This window comes from Nyctereutes procyonoides, unplaced genomic scaffold, assembly GCF_905146905.1.
Source record: "Nyctereutes procyonoides isolate TBG_1078 unplaced genomic scaffold, NYPRO_anot_genome, whole genome shotgun sequence".
NCBI classification, from domain to species: Eukaryota; Metazoa; Chordata; class Mammalia; order Carnivora; family Canidae; genus Nyctereutes; species Nyctereutes procyonoides.
The window spans coordinates 38,470,388-38,494,581 of NW_026575020.1; the positions used below are offsets into that span (position 1 = coordinate 38,470,388).

The 24,194-nt window shown below is 43.7% G+C and overlaps 1 protein-coding gene across 1 annotated transcript; it reads right to left on the reverse strand.

The window, feature by feature from the left end:
• Nucleotides 1–200: 200 nt before the first annotated feature.
• ZBTB34 (zinc finger and BTB domain containing 34) lies at nt 201–23,746 on the reverse strand. The gene is made up of 2 exons (XM_055337061.1): nt 23,678–23,746; nt 201–3,633 (listed from the first exon to the last, which is right to left on the reverse strand). The coding sequence occupies exon 2, from the start codon at nt 3,621–3,623 to the stop codon at nt 2,109–2,111; it is 1,515 nt and encodes a 504-aa protein (XP_055193036.1). The 5' UTR covers nt 3,624–3,633; nt 23,678–23,746; the 3' UTR covers nt 201–2,108.
• Nucleotides 23,747–24,194: the final 448 nt, after the last annotated feature.

Genomic DNA, 24,194 nt, shown 5'->3' on the forward strand with positions numbered 1-24,194 from the left:
GTACGTAGTAACACTGATGTGTAGCGCAGCAGTTCACACGTGAACAGATAGATCCTGTGTGCTAAAGAGATGCTACCGCACAGCTACTACCCCAGGGGGCTATCACACACAAGGGCCTGAATGATTTTCTTTTCTCAAAATAACAAAACAAAGCAAAATCCTCCCCCAAAACACCCTACCCCCACCCCAGACCCCCACCATTCTTGGTATTTTAAGAGCCAAAAAAGCATGGAAAACCAGCAAACATCTATTTTTGTATTCCTATAACTCCTAGCCTCTGAGGTGGGTCTTTTCGTGTCTGTTTTTCTTTTTGGTGTTTGTGCTGTTCCCCTGTGGAGACATACTAGCTGCAAATTGCAGAGTCGAGATTCTCAAGTAGAGTCTGGAGTGCTGACATCCTGTGGGGAGCCCTGCAGCACAAACTCATCATCCAATTGCTTACGAATTCCCTGTGTCAGAGTATACAGTACCAGAGCCATCTCGTAAAAGCCCGTTTTTGTTTACTAGAAGCACACGGGTAAACAAAATAGAGAACTGAAGACATGTCCTAAAGTACTAATAAAACATTATTCAAATAGGACTCAGGTATGTTTTCATACAGTAATGTGTTTGCCAGCACATGCTTTTGAGGTCTCTTTTCAAGCTATAACGCAAGAGAGGAAAAAAAAATTGTAAATCACTATTACCATTAGATTTCACATTTTCTACAACTATACTGACCTAAAAGATACCGAACATAAAAATAGCACCACGTGACCAAAAAAATGGTGATACACACAGATTTGGTGACACACAGAGTATCTTAGAGGGCCTTTTGACTGTTGGTTTCTTTAAGCAGGAAACACTGAGAGTGGGGGAGCCACTGAGGCTCTCGTTAGCACACACAATACTAAGATATATTGCTTGCAATTCCCATAGAGTATATCTTTACAAAAAGTACAAATTCCAAGTTCTGCAGTTTCCCTGGGAACTGCACATAGAAAAAGTTGCTGTGCACCTGAACTAGCTGTTTGAAAAAGAGAGAGAAAGAGAGACAGAGAGAGAGAGAGAGAGAGAGAGAGAGAGAAACAACCCACAACACTGCTTGGAGAATTTTGTAGACCGAACTACAAATCCCTTTCCCTTAGTGCGAGTACTAACTCATGGTAGAGTGATTCGATTTAGTTACCTGGTATGTATGTTTCTACAGTACGGAATGAAGGTAGATTCGTAGGCCAGTAAAAACATTGAAAACCACTGCTCCTTTGGGGTTGGCTAATATAACACTACAATATGTAAAAAGGTCAGCACCACGGGTCATCCAGCTTACTGACTGGACAACGAACAAAAATTCCAAACGGTTTCCAACTAGAGTTGAATACATTTTATGGCATTTGGTTTATGTACTTGTTATGAAGCAGAGCTACGAACACTGTGATTTGCTTTGCTTGCTTTTGGACACAATGATTAATATATATGAAAACCTATTAACATTCTTTTGTTAGGGGAAATAAAGGGACAAAACCCTAACATCGGGTAGGGACGAGACAGAGTCAAAAGCCCTGTTCACATTGTATTAAATTATATATTCCTCTTACATTCACCTCAACCAGAATAAAATCAAATTTGAGAATGTATATATATACTATATATATAATAATCGCTTTATTATATATATATATAAATTGTCTAACTACCCCCTAAAAGTAATTTTAAATTAGAAAAGGTTACCCATTTGTATCAGCTGACGGCATCCTAGTCCCTCTCCGTGGAAATGCACTGTTGCCAGTGCGCACATCGAGAGAGTATGCCTCTTGGCAGAGAATGTAGGGTCAACCAGTTGGCAGAGCTAAATCACTGGCAGATTTTGGATTAAGAGTTCAGCCAAAGAGGAATACTGTCAGCCTGTGTTTTCCCTGGATACATTGCCCTTCATGCTTTGAGCTCCTTGGGAGAGGGAGGGCAGGGGAAAGGATAAACACAAAGAAGTGTTCCTTCCAGAAACCTTAGAAAAACTGCCAAGAGACCGAGAGATTTCCAGATGGTTGGGAAAACCAAAGATTACAACAAAGCAAATCACAAATATGCATTGATTAATGTGCTTTGTTTGGGTGCATTTCGTTACCATCTTAATCAGGAGCATCGGACACTGTGTGTATTTCCATCCGGGAATCTAGGGCCATCTCTGAGGCCGACGCATCATTTTCTAGTTTCTGTTCCATGTACACATCTGTTCTCTCAGGGGACTCGATGCGACTCCTGACTTCAGCTACGCCGGGATGGTTTTTCCGCAGGTGCTGGTTAAGGGTACCTTGGAATGGAAAGCACTTGCCGCAGATCTCACAGCGGAATGGTTTGTCATCGGTGTGGCCCCGGATGTGGTACTCCAGTTGGTCCTTGCGTGTGTATTTCTTCCCGCAGAACTTGCACACAAAGGGGGTGATTCCCATATGGAGCCGCATGTGCCTGTCTAGGCTTCCTTTCTGGTTGAAGGACTTTCCACAGTAAATACAGATCAACCTCTCATTGTACGGGTACCAGTGCCCTCTTGCACTCCTCTCCCGCGGGCTGCTCTCATACCCGGGGTTATTCATCATCGCTTCGCTATCAGAACCCTGCACCAAGCCCTGCAGATCACTGTGCAGATGGACAGACAAAGCTCGCTTCTGGCGAGCGCGGCCTCCTCGAAAACAGCTCAGCATGGATCTGGACGGGCTGGAGTTACTTAAACTTCCAAAAGCTTCGGACACGCCAGTTGGCTGCGAGGCCGCTTGGGAATAGGAGTATGCATGCTGGAGCACAGAACCATAGGATCCCACATTCACTGCTACAACTTGCTCTCCGTCCACCATCTCTGTGTGGTACCCGTCATCCCCCAGGGAGGAGCTGTCAGAACAGCTGGGCCGGTCGGACTTCTCCATCTTCACCTTTACCTCTGTGATCTGGCTCTCCCTCACCAGTAGGTCTCCTTGCTCGTGGTCCCCCTCTATCTGAATCTCATACTCGGACACGCTCCCACTGCTCCCTCGGTCTGAGTGCCCTTCCTCCTGGAGGCGGCTGCGCAAAGCTTTGCTGGGCGTCGTCTCCATCCGAAGATCACTGCTCGTGGTGGGCTGCCGTCCCTGAGAGCAATATGGGGGCGAGATCTCAACAGGGTTGGCAAAGAAGCTGCTGTCCTTAACTCCATTACGGCTCTCTGTTGCCTCCTCAGCGCCAACAGTAACAGAATCAACATCTCCAACACTGATTTTTGAATGTATGCTCTCCAGGATCTGCGTGCACTTGTCAATGACACACTGCATCTGAAGAAAGCTGGCTGCAGTCAGAAAACTGACAACATCCTTCAGCTGCAAGGACATTCTTCCAGTGTAACAAAATGAAAGCAACTGCTCAAACACATTGGGATTTTTAATCACGGATATTGACAAACCACTCATGGTACTTAATGCTGAATGGTCCCGGAAATAGGGGGAGCTGGCAGCGAGGACTGCTTTGTGGGCTCGGAATGGCTGACCCTGAATGTGGACAATGATGTCACATAGTTTTCCTTGCAGGCGGAGTTCGTTTAGCTGGCTCAGAACAGTGCTGCTGTACTCGGGCACATCAAACTGAATAAAACTGCTGCTGTCCATTTCTACTGACATGAAGCGTAATCTGCAGAAAGAGAGAGTTTCATAATTCACCAGTGACTCCTCACCAAGTACAAGTGGCATAAACACAAGCTCGCAAAAACACCACCACCACCACTGCAGCTACTGCGCTCACCTCCGAGGGTCAACCTGAGCGTTCTTCCTCTTACTCATTTTCAGTCTTTCACGTCTTGGTTAATTCACCTAAAGTCAGATAACCTAAAAATCAATCAGCCTAGTGCCCCAATGGCCTAACATTCATCTTTATCAAAATCATAACGTTATATAGTAGGGCCTTTTCAGCTCACTGAGAATCTGGTATCCTTTTAGGAAACATATTTTCCTGATATTTCACTTACTGCTGAGGATTTGGAGTACTTTGTAAAAAAAATACGCAAACTCATCTAAAAATTGTTCTGCCTTACTTGTAGGTTTCCAATTGGTGTTTTTCAAGCAGAGAGCACACTGGACACACTGAATGGAGCTAAACTCCTTAGTTTAGAATCTGAGTTGCTGTCCTGATGTGCATTTTTCCCCCTTCGGTTCTGTACACCTTTATATCCTTTTGGGTAGGCAGCTGACTCTTCCAGCAAAGAGTCTTAGATAGGTGAGCAACAAGAGTGATGGACATATCACCATTCACCAGTGCTCACAGCCTGGGCATACCTAGGAAAGGCTGGCAGCCCTTGCCAAGAACCCACAGCACTGAAGCACTCACAACCCAGAAAGGGTATACAGCCCAGGCTGCACTCTAACCAAAACACAACAAAATCAGATCTAATAATTATATTTTAGTGCTTAAAATGCAACCAAGAGAAATTTAAGCACCTTCTGAATAAGCACAGAATCAAAGAGAAAGTCAAAAAGGAATAAAACTATTTAGTAAAAAAGAAAACTCTGGGGTGCCTGGGTGGCTCGGTTGTTTAAGCATCTGCCTTCAGCTCAAGTCAAGATCCTGGAGTCCAGGATTGAGCCCCACATTGGGCTCCCTGCTCAGTGGGGAATGTTTCTCCCTCTCCCTCTGCTCCTCCCCCCCAACTTGTTCTCTCTCTCAAATAAATAAAATGAAAGAAAGAAAGAAAGAAAGAAAGAAAGAAAGAAAGAAAGAAAGAAAGAAAGAACTCATATCAAATCTGTAGCAAGAAAGGCTTAGGAGTAAAGTTTACTTATATCTTCAACTTACTTGAGAATGAATCCAAAAAAAGAGATGGACAGATAGGTGATAAAGCAAACATAGTAATGTGTTAACAAGCATAGTGTGTATGATGGGTGTATTCAGGTGTTTACTGTAAAATCTAACTTTTCTATATATTTGAAATTTTTCGAAATATTGAGGATTTTGAAACAACAAATTTTAACAGGGAAAGTCAGTGCTTTAGACGTTTTTATTATTAAACAACAAAGTATAAAAATAAATGAAATCATCGAAGAGGTCAGAAAAGAAACAATCAAACCCAAAGAAAGCAAAAAGTTATTAATATAGAACAGCATAATCGCAGAGAAAATTTTTAAAATTATAAGACACAACAACGTGCAATTAAATCTGACTCTTGAGCAGCCCCAGTGGCCCAGCGGTTTAGCGCCGCCTTCAGCCCGGGGTGTGATCCTGGAGACCCGGGATTGAGTCCCACGTGGGGCTCCTGCACGGAGCCTGCTTCTCCCTCTGCCTGTCCCTCTCTCTCTCTCTCTGTCATGAATAAATAAATAAAATCTTTTAAAAATGAAAAAATAAAATAAATAAATATATCTGACTCTTGTAGCAAAGGATCAACCAGTTAGTGTGACTAGATTACACCAGAATTTTTTTTATCATGTCAGAATTTGAGTTAAAACATTTTAGTTAAGGAGGAATACTGTGCCTTATTTATCCTAGATTTATGACTGAAATCAATTTGAAATCTGTATGGAATGGACATATTTTTAGAATAACATAAATTGGCAGAATTAAATAAAAAACAGAAGTGCCAAAGCATAAGTGATCTTCAGGCCGTTCACACTGTTTTAGATGCATGTTAAAACATTTAAGGCATCTTAAAAAAAAAATTTTTAAGCATCTCAATTTATATGGCCTAAATCTGATACCAGAAGATGGCGAACAGGATAAAGAAGACGAATGCCAACTTTACCTAAGTAAATATATTTTAAAGTCCTGAAGGAAATACTAGGAAATATAACCTATTAAAAGAATAATATACTGTGACCAAATGTAAGGATGGCTACATGTTAGGAAATATATAAATATAATCTGCCACAGCAGTAAATCAAAGGAGAAAAACCATATGGCCAAATCAAAACTATGCCAAATGTGGATTTTAGAAAGTGAAATGCCTTTTCAAAGTAAGAGAAAAATAGGAAGAGAATATTTTCTTAATATAATAAACAGTACCTACTGCAAATCAATGGCAACATCATCCTTAGAAAGGAAACATTGTATCTGCATTTCCCAAACTGTATTTAGTAGCACACAAGCCCATGCACTAGACTCAATATCCCAACCTCCTAGAGATTAAACAATATATTAGCATAATAACCCACCTGAAAAGTCCTGCAAACAAGAATTCTATTTAACTCAGCTGTTTGCACACTCATTTAAGCATGTGACTCTTCTCTCAAGGTACACATGTAAATATTCCCAAGAATTAAGTGTTCCCTGGTGCGTACTCTGGTAAATACTTTCATAGAGGACTAATTCCCATTTAGTCCCCAGGAGGACACAGGTTGTCTGCCCATCTCTTCTCTTACTTAACATTGTTCTGGAAGTTCTAGCCAAAGCCACAGACAAGAGAAAATTAAGGCACAGAGCCATTAGAAGAGAAGAGGTAAAATTACTATTCAAGGCAGATAGGATTATTTACACAGAAAACACAAGGTACTCACTGGAACAAATCTGTTTAGAAGCAGGAACTAGCAAATGGAGCATTTCAAAAATTATTGTACATAAAAAACCAGTTAGGTAAGATAACGACAAGTACAACCGACAACAGTAACAGAAGCTATAAATACCAGGAGGATTAAAAAAAATAGGATCTACAAGAAGAAAACTAACACTTTATAAGGACAAAACCATGTATAAGTGAAGATACATATTACACTTCTGAAAGATCCGATAAACTGTGGACACTCTCCCTCCAAATTAAGTTATGACTATAATGCAACCCAATGAAGTACTTAGTAAGTTCACAAGAAGATTTTGAAATTCATCTAGAATGCTGCTGTCCAACAGAAATATAGCACCAACCATATGTGTAATGTTTTCTAGCAGCTGCATTGTTTAATAACAAAAAATTAAAATTTTATACATTTTTACTTAAACTATTTAAAACATTATCAACATATAATCAATGTTAGAAAGTTATTTTTTATATTTTTTTATTTTAAAGATTTTTATTTTATTCATGAGAGACACTGACTAAAGCAGAGACATAGTCAGAGGGAGAAGCAGGCTCCCTGTGGGGAGCCTGTTGCAGGACTCAATCCTAGGACCCCAGGATCATGATCTGAGCTGAAGGCAGACGCTCAACCACCCACCGCCACCTACATTCCCCAACGTTAGGAAATTATTAATGAGACATTTCACATTCTTTTTTCATACTAACTCTTTGAAATCTGATACGTATTTTACATTTATAGCACATCTTAATTTGGAATAACCACATTTCAAGTGTTCACTAGCCATATGTGGCCAGTGGCTACCACACTGGACAGTGAAGATCTAGAAGAATAAATACTAAAGACAATTTAGAAAAAAACAACAAAAAAAACCAGCCAAACATAAAGATATCTTTAAATGTATGACTGCATAATTCATTCCCTCTAAGTCGGTCTTCTATGTGCCAGGCACTAGGGGTTCAGGTGGGCTATCATTCTCTTGTTAAAAAACATGACAAGAGCTAGGAGATCTTTTATAATGGAGGGTGGGGAGGTGCTGTAGGAGAATGGTCCTGTTCTCCAGACAGACAGAATGCCACACACCAAGAGACGAGAGCCTGAGCAGGAAGGAAAGAAGCATTAGAGAACTGAGGTACAGTTGGGACAATGAAGAAAGCAGAGGAGACAGGCCTCAGGGGGCCATCAAGGCAGATGGAAGGCAGACCAGGATGGGCCCTGTGGGCCATTTCCAATCAGTGAGAAAGGAAGAATTTTTGAAATAGATGCTGCTTGGATAATATGAATATGTAATAATAAAGTTAGATCCCTTTTCCACCACAGACCAAGATACCTTCTAGAGAAGGTCTTACTAAGCACACAAAGACAGATACCAGAGGAAAAAACAGAGTTTTAACCACAGAAGAACTTTGATACAACTAAATAAATGGCTTTTGACCAACAAATGAAAAGTTACAAGAAATACAACATATATGGCAAAGAAATATAAAACTCTTACAAATCAATAAAAGCAAATATAACAATTGAAAAATGGGCAAAGGCTATGAACAGATGCTTCAAAAGAAATTAAAATAGTCTTGAAACATAAAGTGCTTAAAAACATCAACAAACAAAAATTAACATGAGACACAATTCTTTATCAAATTGGCAAGATTCAAACCCAGCTGGCATGGGCAGCCCAGGTGTCTCAGCAGTTTAGCGCCACCTTCAGCCCAGGGCCTGATCCTGGAGACCCGGGATTGAGTCCTACATCAGGCTCCCTGCATGGAGCCTGCTTCTCCCTCTGCCTGTGTCTCTGCCTCTCTCTCTCTCTCTCTCTCTCATGAATAATAAAATAAAATAAAATAAAATAAAATAAAATAAAATAAAATACCCAGCTGGCAGTGCTATAGGGACTGCAGTACTCTCATTTACTCCTGGTATGCAAACATAACAAAAACCTGATGATAGGCATTTCTCTTGACTCAGCACTATCAGAGATATAGGCACAAGAATTTATAAGTATATTCAATTACAATAGCAAGACAATGAAAACAATAGAAAAGTCCAACTTCTTTGGAATTATTAGAGTATACCACACCTATATGCTGAATACTATGTGATTATTTAAACTGATGCTAAGGAAGAATACAAAGTTAGCTTCACAAAATGCAAGCTCCAAGAGGGCAAGGATTTTTGTTTCATTAGCTATCATTCAGATTATTGCTGGCACATAGTAGACACTCAATAAATATTTGCTGAATGAAGGGCACCTGGGTGACTCATCAGTTGAACATCTGCCTTTGGCTCAGGCTGTGATTCCCGGGTTCTGGGATTGAATCCTGCATCAGGTTCCCAGCAGGGAGCCTGCTTTTCCCTCTGCCTGTGTCTCTGCCTCTCTCTCTCTCTCTGTGTCTCTCATGAATAAATAGATAAAATTTTAAAAATATATCTGCTGAATGAATATTTAATAACATGGCAAAAAAAACAGGTAACAAATCAACTGCAAATGAGCACAAGGGATCTTTATGGATGACAGAAATGGTCTAAGAGTGGGTTTTGGTAATAGCTGTGCAACGTTATAAATTTACTAAAAATCACTGAATTATATTAAGATGATCAAATTCTACGATATGTAAGCTATACCTCAGTTAAAGCTGTTAAAAAAAATTAGGTAGGGGATCCCTGGGTGGCTCAGCGGTTTAGCACCTGTCTTCAGCCCAGGGCATGATCCTGGAGACCCGGGATCGAGTCCCATGTCAGGCTCCCTGCATGGAGCCTGCTTCTCCCTCTGCCTATGTCTCTGCCTCTCTCCCTCTCTCTGTGTCTCTCATGAATAAATAAATAAAATCTTTAAAAAAAAATGCTTTCACTTTCTTCTTTGTACTTTCCAAACTTCCAACAGTGAACATTTATTGCTTGGAATGACAAAAATAAAATAAAATAAAATAATACCTTAAAATCAAATTATCATTTGACAGACACTGCTGGTGGGTTGTAAAATGGGCAAATACTCTGGAGGGCATTTTAGTGACGTCCACTGAAATTACAAATACATGTCCCCCTAGGACCAAGGAACTTTAGCCCTTGGAATTTACTACAGCACTGGACAAAACAAAAGATTCAGAACAACTAGATGCTCATCAAGAGGAGCATGGCTAATAACTTATGGAACGTCCATACTTAAGACCATTATACAACCAGTAAAAACAAATAAGGAAGCTCTTTTCATACTGACATGATATAATCACCATGGTATACTGCTGAAGGAAAAGGGTGAGGTGCAGAACGGTATATGTGTTGTTTGTATAAAGCACCATGAAAACACACACACACACACTGCTGTGTCAATATGCAGACTATTTCTGGAATGATGCACAAAAACAAGTAATCTCTACTGCCTCTGGGATGGGGCCAAGGTAGCTGGAAGCCCTACTAGCTTTCAATAAATCTTTTTATTTATTTTTTATTTATTTATTTATTTTTTAAATATTTTATTTATTTATTCATGAGAATACACAGAGAGGAGAGAGGGAAGCAGAGACACGGGCAGAGGGAGAAGCAGGCTCCATGCAGGAAGCCTGATGTGGGACTCGATCCCGGGACTCCAGGATCACACCCTGGGCTGCAGGCAGCGCTAAACCGCTGAGCCACCGGGGCCGCCCTAATAAATCTTTTTAGACACACTTCTAAACTATCTGAATATGTAATTAAAAATAAGTAACATTGAAAAAAAATTCAGGATGCTTCAGCCCCAGTTTTTATTTTGTTTAAGATTTTATTTATTTGAGAGAGAGAGAGAGAAAGAAAGAGCATAAGAAGGAGAGAGAGAGAAGCAGACTCCCTGCTGAGCAGGAAGCCCAAGGCAGGGTTCCACCATAGGAACCAGAGATCATGACCTGAGCTGGGGTTAGCTGCTTAACCGACTGAACTTACCCAGGTGCCCCCCGTCATCCAGTTTTTTAAAGGTCAGAAAAGATCATAATAAAATTGTCAGAGGCACGAATCTGGAGTCAGATCTGGGTTGAAATGGCACCTGCTTTCCACTTGTAAATCTTGGGTGAGGTACTTCATAAACTTTCCAAGTCTCAGTTTTCTTATCTTGAAAATGGGAATAACAGTCACTGCCTTGTGGCTTGTTATAAAATACAAGTATGCAGAACTATAAAGCACTAGGGGTGCAGTCAGTTAAGCATCCAACTCTTGGTTTTGGATCCTGAGAGCAAGCCTCCCCCTTCAGGCTCAACAAAGAGTCCACTTGGGACTCTGTCCTTCTCCCTCTGCCCTTCCTGAGCATACACGTATACATGCATGCACACATGCCCACTCTCTCCCTCTCTCAAATCAATCAATCTTTTTTTTTAAATTTTTTTATCGGAGTTCAATTTGCCTACATTTAGCATAACACCCAGTGCTCATCCCGCCAAGTGCCCCCCTCAATGCCCATCACCCAGTCATCCCAACCCCCTGTCCACCTCCCTTTCCACTACCTCTTGTTCATTTCCCAGAGTTAGGTGTCTCTCATGTTTTGTCACCCACACTGATATTTTTACTTCTTTCCCTTATTCCCTTTCACTAATTTTTATATTCCCCAAATTAATGAGACCATATAATGTTTGTCCTTTTCCGTCAATCAGTCAATCTTAATAAAAAGAAGTAGGAAATACTCAGCACAGTGGCTGTTTGGCCCACAGTAATCAAGGTTAGCTGTAGTAGACATTTTTTTAGGGGGACAGCATGGTGTAACAAAGAGAACTGGCTTTGAAGGTAGACTCGGCTACGAATCCTGGCTCTGCCACTTCCTGATAATAATAGTACTAATGAACATTTAAACAGCCATGTGGTCTTGGACAAGTTGGTTAACTTTGATTTCCTACCTAGAAAAGGTCTCAAAAGAACTACTGCCCAGCACAACTGCTATCATGATTAAATGAGGGAAATTCATGCACTGAATATATATAAAAGCCGACATATGAGTACTGACTCTGTGCTAAACATATATATTAATTTGATCCTTTTACCAATTCCATGAAGGAAATACTACGATTGTTCCTATTTTATAGATGAAGAAACTGAGGAAAAGCAGTCAAGACACTGCCAAAGGTCCCACAGTTAAAAGATGAACTTAGTCTGAGTGGAGAGGTCGTGGTCCTAACTACACCAACTGCCTTATAGAAACACAGATACTGCCTGGCATGACACAAAGGTGTGTAAATAGTGGCTTTGGGAATTAAGGGGCAAAAGGAACGTGGGCCAGGATTCATAGCCGAGTCTACCTTCAAAGCCAGTTCTCTTTGTTACAGGTGCAGAGTTCTGGGCAAAAACCAGTAGAAAAGAGAAAACAATGAAGTATTTCTGAAATAGTCTACAACCAACCGAAACTAGCTCTGAGGTGAGGCTTCCTCCTCCTCTGCATGGCTCTTTATCTTCTCAGAAGAAAAGTAGAGAGCTACACTTGAAAGAAAATCACTGGAGAGAAAAGACAAAGACCATGATTAACACCTAAGAGAGGGATTCCAGTTTTCTGTAAATGAGAAAGGAAGTGCTTCACTCTCTTCTCCTTTACATTAACACCTCCTTCTGGCCGTGGCAATGAGATTCAAAGCCCTCTGCCTGAAGCTGCTAATAAGCAACACTCCAGAGTAAGAGGCTTCTACAAGTCTGACACACAGGGATTTTGCAGGTAACTTCAGTCCTAGGCACGTTATCAAGCTGAATGGAGCAAAAGGCATCATGAATCACAAGTTCTACATCCAATGACCTGATATCAGGTCTAGCGGTCCAGAGGTAAAGCAAGTCGGTCCAGAGGTAAAGCAAGTCAGAACCTCTTCAAGAGACAATCAAGTTCAAACAGGAGCCTCCACTCCTCTAGATCAGCAATTTCCCAACATGGGCTACTCACTGGTTTCTTGAAGGTCTTGATTCCTCCTCTGCACAGAATGTCAGTGGGCCTACACCTAACTTAGATCAACGTTGCATTAATTTGATCTTTAAAACAAAATACATGCACACAAACTTAAATCCTAGTAAAGAAAATAAAAAACGAGTAGCAAAGCTCTTCCCCAGTTCCTATTCCCAAAGATAATCACTGGTAAGAGTTTTCTGTGTTCTTTCAAAGAAAATTACAAACACATATCAGCATAAACTGTTCTACACCCCCTTTTTTAATTTAATGTATTTAATACACCTTAAAATCTTTCCACAGCCATACAAATGTACTTATTTAACCAGGTCCCAATTGATACCCTAAACAGGAAAAAATTTAAATAGCCATGGTATTTCCTCCAAGCTGAGGACTTTGCTAGAATCATGGTTTCATTTCCACTGATCATGCCAATTGTGTCCCAAAGGCGGCAGCAGCTACCCCCACCAACAGCTCATGAAGTCCCTGTTCCCCCTCAGAACTGCCAATAATCAGCATTACACTTTTTCAGTTTTGCCAGACTGATCAGTTTAAAATGGCATCTCATGGTTTTGAAGTGCTTTTATTTAATTATAAGTGAGGCTGATCATCTTTTCTCACATTTAATGGCAATTTGTCTAAGTTTGTCTTTGAACTGCCGTTCATATCCTTTACCTCTATTTGCACTTTTTATTGAATTGTCAGAGCTCTTTGGAAATTAAGGAAATTAGCCTTTTGTCTTATTTGCTGCAAATATTACATTTAATTGCAATCACTAAATGGCATACTGACTGGGAATTTAAATTATTTTCTACATTTATAGAAAATACTCATTCAGTTTCAATCTTCTGCATGCACAAACCAAAGGGATTTCAAAGATGAATAAGATTCCCAGTCTCACAGTTTGATACAGGCTTAACATAGATTCCTTCCAACTCAGAGAGATGTGGGAATGAAATTCATTCAATTCATAATGCAGAGAAGTGATTTATATATTAGTTTTCTACCTAGACAAAGTTTGCAGCTGCTTCGCAAGACAATAATGAATTTGATTATTCCTCTCACTAAATACAGCAGAATCAGTACTCTTTAACTCAGCAGATTGATCACAGGTCTGTCACATTAACTTAAGCAAGAAGCCATCCCCAAACCAGACATTTCCATTGCTATTTTTGAATTTAAAAAACACGCATATATCAGCTGGACATTTTTCTTCAATACCATTAATACTTTTTTTCCATTAATACTTAATAGTTTTTCTATTTGTTTGTTTGTTTGTTTGTAAAGATTACACTCTGGATAAGAACACGGAATACCTCTAAAAAAACATACATGGTAAGGATGTAGTTGCAGCGGGCTGCTGAAAGGTTCAAGTTGTCAGCTGCTCAACCTCTTCACAGTGTTCTGCTCACTCAACCAATGGACACATACACTTCCTACTCTGCCAATTTTTTTTAATGGGAGAATATCTGAACACCCCTGGAAGCAGCTTTCACCTCACACACAGCCTCTGCCAAGGTCAGCTGATGACACTGCTGCCACTGGTCTCAGTGGGTTCTGGGAAGGACCACCTCTGAGGTGGGCAGTCCTGACACTGGTCCCCTTCATCCACTTCCCTGTGGCCAGCCACCCCCTACCACTAGCCTCAGCAACTGTAAAAGGGGGTCACTGCCACCTCCCACATCCTTTAGACCTCTCCCTTACTTGGAAAAGCCCATTATCACCATCATCATCAATAACTGATACTGACTGTTTGATATGGGCGAGGCATGCCATAAAGGACTTATATGCATTATTTCTCTGAATCCTCCTGCCTTCCCCACAGAGGGAGGTACCCCCCCCCCATTTTAGAAATGAGGAAACTGAGATTCCAAGAGGCTAACTTTCTCAATACCAGTGCAAAATCTGCCCATCTAGACTTCCTACACTAGAACTCCTGATCCTTGTCTAATTTGCCCGTGGGGAATAGCAGGACCAGAAGTCAGGAAGAGCTGAGGATAAGAAAGCTTGTCCCAGGTTACATTCCTACTCTAGCATGGTGGCCAGGGAAAGAGACAGGGACAAGTGGTAAACATTCCCCCATTGCTGCTTGGGCTCCTACTGCTTCTATGAAGAGGAAGGGGATGGAGAAGGCCGAGTGAGGGGTATTTTATTAATATCCATCAAAATTACAAATGCATGACCCTGTGACTGAACAATGGCAGCTCTAGGAATTTATGACAGCAGCCTCTTCCTAGATCAGAATCTCCAAGAGAGGTAAGGGCTTTGAGCAGGAAAAAAAAAAAAAAAGGTCCCAGGTGGCCCTGCAGCTAAGATACAGTATGCCCCTCATCTGCATACTTCTCCCATCCGAGCTGCTGACCCTGGCTGATTCCAACTCCTTAAACACCTATCTTCATGCTACAGCCTCAATTAATTAGAAACCACTAGTCTGAGGCTCAAGTAACTGGTCCTTTTGGTGTTTAAAGGTGGAAGTCACAGAACAGATGCTACCAAGACAGGTTTAGCCCAAGTTCAACAAAATTCTAAGCAGCACTGAGACTGGTGTTCCAAAGCCAGAGCAGACTGCGACCCAGGGCTGATCAAGCACCGAGGACAGCAGCGAGGACAACAAGGCCAGCGCAGACTAGGGGCAGGCCAGAATCATGAGGAATGGAGAAGGAGCAGGTTCAGGAAGAACACAGACCCAAGCGGAGGAGTGAAGGCAGACCGGGTGACCAGAAAAGGGGGGAGGTCGCCACAAAGAGGCACTCTGTGCACGAGCCACGGGGGAGGGCCACACTGTACAACCTGTGTCCAGGTCAGCCTGCGATGCTCCACCCACAGACCTGAGGTCAGGAGACGGGTCCTAGGGATAAACATGCATGCGTACTCTGAAAAGAAAACTAAAATCTGATGCAAGACCATACTCAACGAGGCTTAGTTAGCAAAGCTGCTTGAAATCTCTTCAAGATCCCACCCAAAAAAGCTACAGAATGTCTCACCACACCCATGCGTGTGTGGACAGGACAAGACCCTGTTCTGAAATCCAATAAACATGGGAAACTTACCCCTAATCAGGGTTTCAAAGCTCACTAACAAATGCATTTTACCTAAAGGAGCTTTATCTTTTCTTTTTTTTTAAGATTTTATTTATTTGAGGGAAAGCGAAAGTGAGAGACATCACAGAGGGAGAGGGAGAAGCAGACAGCTGCTGAGCAGAGGGCCCGTGCGGGGCTCAATCCCATGACCCTGGGACCACTACCCGACTAAAAGCAGATGCTCAACCAACTGAGCCACCCAGGCTCCCCTGAAGGATAAGCTTTAAGAATAAAAAGGTCACTTTGCAAAGACAGCAAAGTAACAGTCTCCAGTAGACCGGACTGATCCTGACAGGGGTGTGAAAAGATACACCAGTTAATCATACTTTGCTTCTCCTTTCACCCTGCTCCTTCCACTGAGTTTGAGCAAAAGATTGAAAAGGTAATGACTGCCCTCACACCGAACAACCCTAGAGGCTCACAGGAAAGAAAGAGCAGGTAAGGGAAGCAACATGAGTTTTCAAAGGTGTTGCCTATTCACTGATTTCTTAGCACCAGAGAATGGAAAGAGGGTCCTGGTATGTTCTTATGACGGTATTTTTATAAGACTTGATTATCATCAAAAATTAACTGAAAAAAAGCATGGATGAATTTATTTATAATAATGAAATAAAGGTCTTTCCAAGCATGACAGAAATCCCGGAAGCCACAAAGGGCAAGACGAAGACATCTGACAACAAAGAACTGAAAAATACCCTTTGCAAAAACCAGAAGTGAATGACATACCAAGGAAAAATACACATGCATCTGACAATGGGCTACTTTCCAAATTCCTTAATTTATATTGCCAATCAGATTGGGATGACACAGAAAATCCTATGGAAGAAGGGGCAAAGGAATTAACATTTCATAGAAAAAGAAAAGACAAATAGCAACAAAACACATGAAAAGATGTTTAGCTTCATTTATGACTAAACACATGTGAATTTAGGGAAAGAAAAAATGAGCTACCAGTTGTGACCCATCAGATTTTTTTTTTTTTACTTTTTTTTTTGACCCATCAGATTTGCACATATTTAAAAAGAACTGGCAAGTGTAATCCTGAGGGATAACCTGGTCAGATCAATCAACATGCAAAAGCACAAGGCATTTATTATTTGGTCCACCATCAACTGCTAAGAATTGATCCTACAAATAGATGGCCCTTATAAAAGTATGTTAGGATACATGTAACGAGGAGGCCCACTAAGCATTTTTATTTGCTGTAGCAAAAAAATAGAAAGAGAGAGAAAAGGGGAACTTCAAAATTCCCTCAAGAGGAGACTGGCTCAGGGACGCCTGAGTGGCTCAGCGGTTGAGCGTCTGCCTTCGGCTCAGGGCGTGATCCTGGGGTCCAGGATCAAGTCCCACATCGGGCTCTTTGTGGGGAGCTTGCTTCTCCCTCTGCCTGTGTCTCTGCCTCTTTCTCTCTGTATCTCTCATGAATAAATAAATAAAATCTTTTTTTTTTTAATAAGGTAATGCTTGTTTTTTTTTTTTTAATTAATTTATTTATTTATGATATTCACACACACACAGAGAGAGAGAGACAGAGACACAGGCAGAGGGAGAAGCAGGCTCCATGCACCGGGAGCCCGATATGGGATTCGATCCTGGGTCTCCAGGATCGCGCCCTGAGCCAAAGGCAGGCGCCAAACCGCTGCGCCACCCAGGGATCCCAAATAAATAAAATCTTAAAAAAAAAAGAGAGAGAGAGAGAGAGAGAGAGAGACTCGCTCAAAAAAACAAAAATCAACAATGAAACCCTACACAGCCATTGAAAGGACAGATAGATCAATTATGCTTCATTATAAAAGGGTTCTAGTATTTAGCCCAAACCAGCATGATAAGGAACAATATGTATGCATATATGGAATTCTTTTCATGTATTTTTCTAGAGAGAATAAATATTCACTGCTGTATCAACTCTGGAAAGAATCACATGAAACTATAAAAGTCGGTGACTTTGGGAATGAGGACTAAGGACTGGGAGGGGGAAGGGAAACAGGCTTCACTTTATACTTCTTGAATGTTCTACCACATAGCTGTATTATTCTCACCAAAAGTATTTTTAAGATATGTGTAAGAGTCTTCCTAAAAATATATAATTTTGTAAACCAAACAATCGAGAGAAAGGCTGCAAATGGATAACGAGTGTATCAAGTAGACAATTTAGAGAGGCAGAAACAAAGAACTATGAGGAGCAATGACAAGACTGATCACTTTTGACCAAAAGAGATTTTTTTAAAAATCAAAATAGAACAAAGGAAAGCTTCCTGGTGTTAGTAATAGGTAAACACGGCTCTGCATTTTAAGTAGAACAGAAAGGAATGTCAGGAGCTGGGAATAAAGGAGGGAAACATGTGGTGTCTGGAGGAGTGGCTGGGGCTCAGGTTCCAGGGGTGACGGGGCAAAGAGGAGAACCACCATCAGAACGTGGAGGGCCTTGAATACTAGATGAGAAAACTCCAAATCAATTCTGGCAGCCACCGACCTGAACATGAGTCCAAAGAAGGACTCAATAGGACCTGGAGACTGCAGGACGCTATCCATGCTAGGAGGCAAGTGAGTTCAGCCTCAGACAAGGGGTGTCTGGGTTGCCCACTGGGCATCTGTGTAGAGCTGTCTGACGGGTAGTAAGAGGTTGCGGGTGTGTGTGTGGGGTGCTGTACAGAAACATCAGATGCCGATTTGGGAGTAATCAAACGATTGTACTGAGCACTGATCTGGTAAAATGAGAGAGAAGAGAGAAAAAAGCTTAGCTGAGAGCAGCAGAGTTCTGCTGTCTGCTCCTGTAAGAGAGGTACTGTGACATGGTCACAAGAACAATGTAACACCCACACTTAGCACAACATTTCATCAATAAAATTCGGCATTGTGCCTTTTTTTAAGCTGTAAGGACACTGAACAATGAAAACCAGAGTGGAGACTAGTTACACCTCCCTGCATTGCTAATCCATTCTGAAGAGAGCCTAAAGATGAAAGAAGGGACACTTCAATGCCATCTGGGCAAACATGCACACGGGCCTTGCAAACCCCTTTACAACATTCTTGGGGAAAGCCCTGGAAGTGTTTCCCCATAAAGACAACTCGAACAGAAGCGCAAGCATAAAATCTAAGCAATCGCCAATGTGCTGCTGAGCACACACCCTCGGCAGTGAGCTGAGGGCAGGGACCGTGTGCCCAGAGCCCAGCATTGTGTCTGGCAGAGAGAGAGGCTCTCAGCACACGTCAGCTGACTCAACCTGAACCAAGCTGGTGGCTCAAAATCCTCAGATGCCACCATCGCTACACCCTCAGCTCTCAACTCCTCCTGCTGAAGACCCAAGAGGTGTAGGGCCATCCTTTCCAGCAGGCACAATCTAGCAAGGTGGCTCATTCCCATCTAACCCATTGAACACTCTAATTTTCTCTGCTTCGTTTAAAAATACCCAGTGACACTTCTAATAAAAGAAATCAAGGTTACAAATCTGGAAGTCATTTAAGGCACCAGGAGGTACCCATTATTCTCAATCAAGATGCTCACGATTCCAAACCCAAAAATGCACCTGCTGGATTCTGTCATTTGCTGATACCAGAGCCACAACTCTATGAGGCACTGAAGACCTAGGATCTCTAATTTCCATTCCACACAAAAAGTCATGAAAAAGACCACAGATGGAAGCACTAGGGACAGCAGGCATGGTAACAGCAGTAACAACTATATAAAAATAACTTTTCTAGGTATTTCTGCCTGGGTCTAGATCAAAACTAAACTTGAGCTGTCATGAATTACAATCTAATCCTTTAGAAAGCAGCAGCCGAATAACACCAGGGCTGCATAAAACATTCTGGTGCTGCTAAAACCCAATGCACGAAAAAAATAAATAAAATGGCATTCCGTGATGGATATTCATGAAGCACTCATCCTAATTTAAAAGAAAACAAGTCTAGAGTTCTTACTGCATTAATTCATGTGAGCCTGAAAGAACATTTTTATCCAAACTGTTAGATTTCCTACCAAGGCGTTAACATTCTCCAAGTCTGCTCAGTTACACTAATTCTGAGAGTACAGTTTGGTTTGACAGTGGGGTTTGTCTTCCAGTCTATGAAAAACATCAGAATCTTCTTCTGAGCTGTCCTGGCGGGGTAGGGATGGCCTCTTTAACCTCACCTGTAATGTTAAGGATTACCAGTTACATTCCTACTGTGTACTCTATGCTAAGTAAGCACTTTACCTATTCACTGAACCTTCATGACAACACTCTGACACAGATAGGGCAACTATCCCCATTCCACAGATAAGGAAACAAACTGAGATGAAGAACCTTTCCCAAGGTCACTAATGACTGTCAGAGCCAGGATTTGAACCTAGATTTGTCAGTCCTGAGTGGAAATTCTTACCTCCTGTAAGACTTTAATCCAGGCACACTGGTGAGATGCTGGGTTTTCACTGGTGCTGGACTCTTACTGATCAACTTTGAGTGAGAAGAAAATTCTCATTTAAGGATGTATCATCACACCGACACAAAGATAGTGAAGGGTTTACACTGTGCTGTACTTTGAGTAGTTTGCAGCCATTTCTCTGCAAGGTGTCCACTATGTCCGAAAACATCTCTTTACCTCTGTCTGTGAAGTGGTCAAATGGATGTTTCATGAATTCATCCCAAATGAGAAAGGTAGGTTTCAGGTAAAGGAATGAGTAAGCTTTCTTAAGACCAAGAACTCAAAAATGTCAAGAAGTGGCATCTCCTCTGCTTTACTGCTGGCATTTCTGGGGCCCTGAGCCTGGCTGGGAACCTCAAGTCCTACCTCTTAGAACAGAAGGGTTAGAAAAGCTCACCTTGAATCACTTTCTTCTGTGAGGTTTTCCATGCCATCAATATCAACCAGAAAATAACCATTAGATATTAAACTGCATTCAGTTGATGACCTTCACTAAGCTAAATTCAGCAGTCAGCTATAAAACATTAAATGGACATAATTAAGAAATTTGAAAAACATGAAGCAGAATTTAAAGTAACGTGAAAACGAATGGAAAGAAAACATAACGATCGTATTCTGGATTCAGGATACGGACATTTTCAACAAGTGCTTCAGCTGAAAGGATACAGAGACACATAGAAATCCACATCTCATCTCTCCACCTTGATAAATTTATACCTGATGAGCTGGTGGTGGTGATGAAAATGTACTGAGCAGTTAATATGAGTTGCAAACTCTGCTACCTCCCTTCATATACATTTTTTTTTTCATTTTAAAACTCAGAGCAACCCTATGAGATGGATTTTATTATCTCCACACTATAGAGGAGACAGGCTCTGAGACTTCATGCAAATTGCCCAAGTTCACAGAACTAGTAAGTAGCCTTGTTGGGATTCAAACCCAGGCCTGACTACAAAGTGGCAGTTCTTTCCCCACAGTCTCCAACAGAAGAATTACGTGACTTTTTTCTCTCTCATAATCAAAAGTAAACTTTTTAATCTTCCAAAGATTCATTTTACACTATGGGTACTCTAAGAGTGAGAGCCGAAAACATCCACTTTGAATGGCAGCATTGGGCATTAGTGATATATAACAGAGAAAGCTGATAGTAACAGACGCCCCCTTTAAAAAGGAGGAGAATCAAAAAAAATTTTTTAAAGTGTACCAACAGGGATCCCTGGGTGGCGCAGCGGTTTGGCGCCTGCCTTTGGCCCAGGGCCCGATCCTGGAGACCCGGGATCGAATCCCACGTCGGGCTCCCGGTGCATGGAGCCTGCTTCTCCCTCTGCCTGTGTCTCTGCCTGCCTCTCTCTCTCTCTCTCTCTCTCTCTCTCTCTGTGACTATCATAAATTTAAAAAAAAATGTATTAAAAAAAAAAGTGTACCAACAAATATCAGGTGAAGTATCTGAATATCTCTTATAAAAATCTGGCTGCCGTATTAGATACCATCAAAGCTCCACAAGAAGTATTAAGACACAATGCCCTCAAAAAAACATCCACTCCGGGATCCCTGGGTGGCGCAGCGGTTTAGCGCCTGCCTTTGGCCCAGGGCGCGATCCTGGAGACCCGGGATTGAATCCCACGTCGGGCTCCCGGTGCATGGAGCCTGCTTCTCCCTCTGCCTGTGTCTCTGTCTCTCTCTTTCTCTCTCTGTGTGACTATCATAAATAAAAAAAATTAAAAAAAAACAAAACATCCACTCCAGCTGGGACAAGAACAAGTTCAATAACCAAGGAACACATGCTGAATCCTGAGCTTTAGATTGTGAGTGCCACAAAGGCATGGGGGTAGGGCAGTCAAGGAACACCCTCTGGAGGAAGTACATCTTCAGCAGGGGCTTGAAGGAAGTGAAATGGAGAATTTACACAGAGAAGAAAAAGGAGGCCAGCACTTCAGAAGGGGGAACAACAGGAGCAAAGCCCTAGAGGCAGTCATAAACTTGCTTCTGCAGAGGACATATGGGAGAACGAGAAGCAGGGAATAGGTTCAAGTAAGTGAGGAGGGGTCAAACCAAGAAGAGTGGGGGTGGGCAATGGCTGGACCCAGTGTGGCAGACAAGAGGATACTACTCAAGGCCATGGCCTCTTAGCTGATCTCCTAGCCTCCAAGCCAACTCCTTTCCTTTCCTGCAAATTATCACAAACCACCCCTAGTCTCCTGCTGCTTACTACCCCCCTTTAGAATAGTTTCAACTTTGGCCTAGTGTTAAATTCTTTGAGGAACAAGCTCCAATCAATCTTTCGTCCTATTCCCTTTCCTTTAGGAACACTTCTCAACAAGGAGACTGGTCTATTCACTAGCTCCACTGGATCACTGGGCCTGATTCTTCTTTTCCTATCTGAGTCCTACTCATCCTGTAACAGCCAGCTCAAATCCTACCTCCTTGCTAAGCCTTCCCTGACCACTCAGCCTCTGGTGACCTCCATCTCTCCTTCCTCTTAATTCTACAGCACACAGCCCCGTCTCATCAATCAACTACCTTTTCACAGGTAAAGTCTCAGCACCCAGTGTAAAGCTGCTTGGAGGCTGTGTGTCTTCCATTGCTTTCCCCTACCACATGGAACAGCATCCTGACATTTAATAATCAAGCGAGCACTCCACTCTTTTTTTGACTTCCTATATTAAGTTTGGCATTAGCATAAAGGAAGGAGGGGGGAGGCGGGGGACTTCTGAAGTCACAGACCAACTAAGAAGCTGTTGCAATAATCCAGATGTGAAGCAAAGAGGGCCTGGACTAAGGAACAAAGAGAAAATGGGCAAATATAAACAACGAAAAAAAAAAATCTGCATGCAAAAACTCAGCGGGATGTGACTGATGACTCCTAGGGACAAAAGCAAGGGATGAAATATAATTAAGGTAAGATTCAGAAAAGCTTCTGGGAATCATTTTTAAAGCCTGTCTGAAGCCAAGTGTATTAAGTGGCTAAAAAGTCCACATTCGCAAAAAGTCTTCAGTGAAACTGCCCAATATTTTGAATCAGGGACAGCCCGTAATTTCAGACACACACAGAGTGACAGACCCGCCAGGGTCTTTAGAGAGCGAATCTGAAGCCCTCACTAATCAGGTGGGGAAACTGAGGCCCAGCGTGGAAGAGCGTGCAGAAAGCCTCAAGACAACTCCCCGACTAGTGCCGCCCTGAAGCACAGCCGCCCAGCCGAGAAGACACTGTTTACACCCGGAGGCCAACCCCAGCCCGGCCCTCCGTAATGGCAGGAGCGGCTGAGGGCGAGAGTGACCATGGAGACGTCCAGGGCCAAGCAGGACGCGCCGCCGCCTGTTTCCCTGGATGGAGAAAGGCGGCGGCGTGGGGCAGGGGCTCGGTTGCGGCCACCAGCAGGGCCGACCCCGCGGCCCGGCCAAGCTCTCCAGGGCACTCCACCATCCAGCGCCCCCGTACAAAGGGGGGGAGCGCCGCTGGGGCGAGGGGCCCGGAAGCAGGGGATCCCGAGACGCCCGGGGCGGAGGCCGGGGAGCCCGCGGCAGCCGGCCGAGCGCGACCCTCGGCCCCACCGGCGGCGCCCGCACCCGCGGCCGAGCACTCCTGGCCCCTCCGCGGCGCGCGCCTGGCCAGAGCAGGTGCCCGGGCCTCCCGACCCCGCCCGGCCTCGGCTGCAGCCCGCGCCGCCCGCCCGCAGGACTGACCAGGCGCGGAGGCGCCCGCCCCGCCGCGCCCAGAGGGAGCCGGACAGCGGCCGAGGGCTGCCCCCGGCCCCGCCGGCCCCGCCGGCCCCACGCCCGCCGCCCGCCGCCCGCCGCCCCCGACCGGCGCGCCTCACCTGCCGAGAGCGCCGCGCTCACATCGCCCGCCCGCGGCGCCCCCTCCGCCGCCGCCGCCGCCGCCGCCGCCGCCGCCGGCGCCAGGCCCGTCCCCGCCGCTCCGGCTGCCGCCCCAGCCCGCGCCCCCCGCCCCCGGAAGCGGTTCCCGGACCCGCCCCCTCGGCGCCAGCGCTTCCGGGCAGGCGCGGACAGGGGCGGTGGCGCTGTGGGACTGGCCTGTCGCGGACCTCCGGGCCCCGGGTCCCGCCTCGGCCGCGCCTCGGAGCCTCGCCGCGGACACGTGGGCGAGCGGCGGCCTCGGTCCGGACTCCGGGAGGGAGCGGCGGCGGCCCTGCGCCCCAAGGCCTCCAGCCCGCCTTCTCCTCGGCGCCCCCTGCTGGCGGGAGGAGGGCTCCGCAGCGGGGCGCGCCCCGGGTGTCCCCGAGAGGGGAGGAATCGGGAGCGCAGGATCCTCGACCCGCCACCGCCCGGGTGGGGTGTGCCTGCGACCACCCCGGCCTAGCTCTCCCCTTCCGA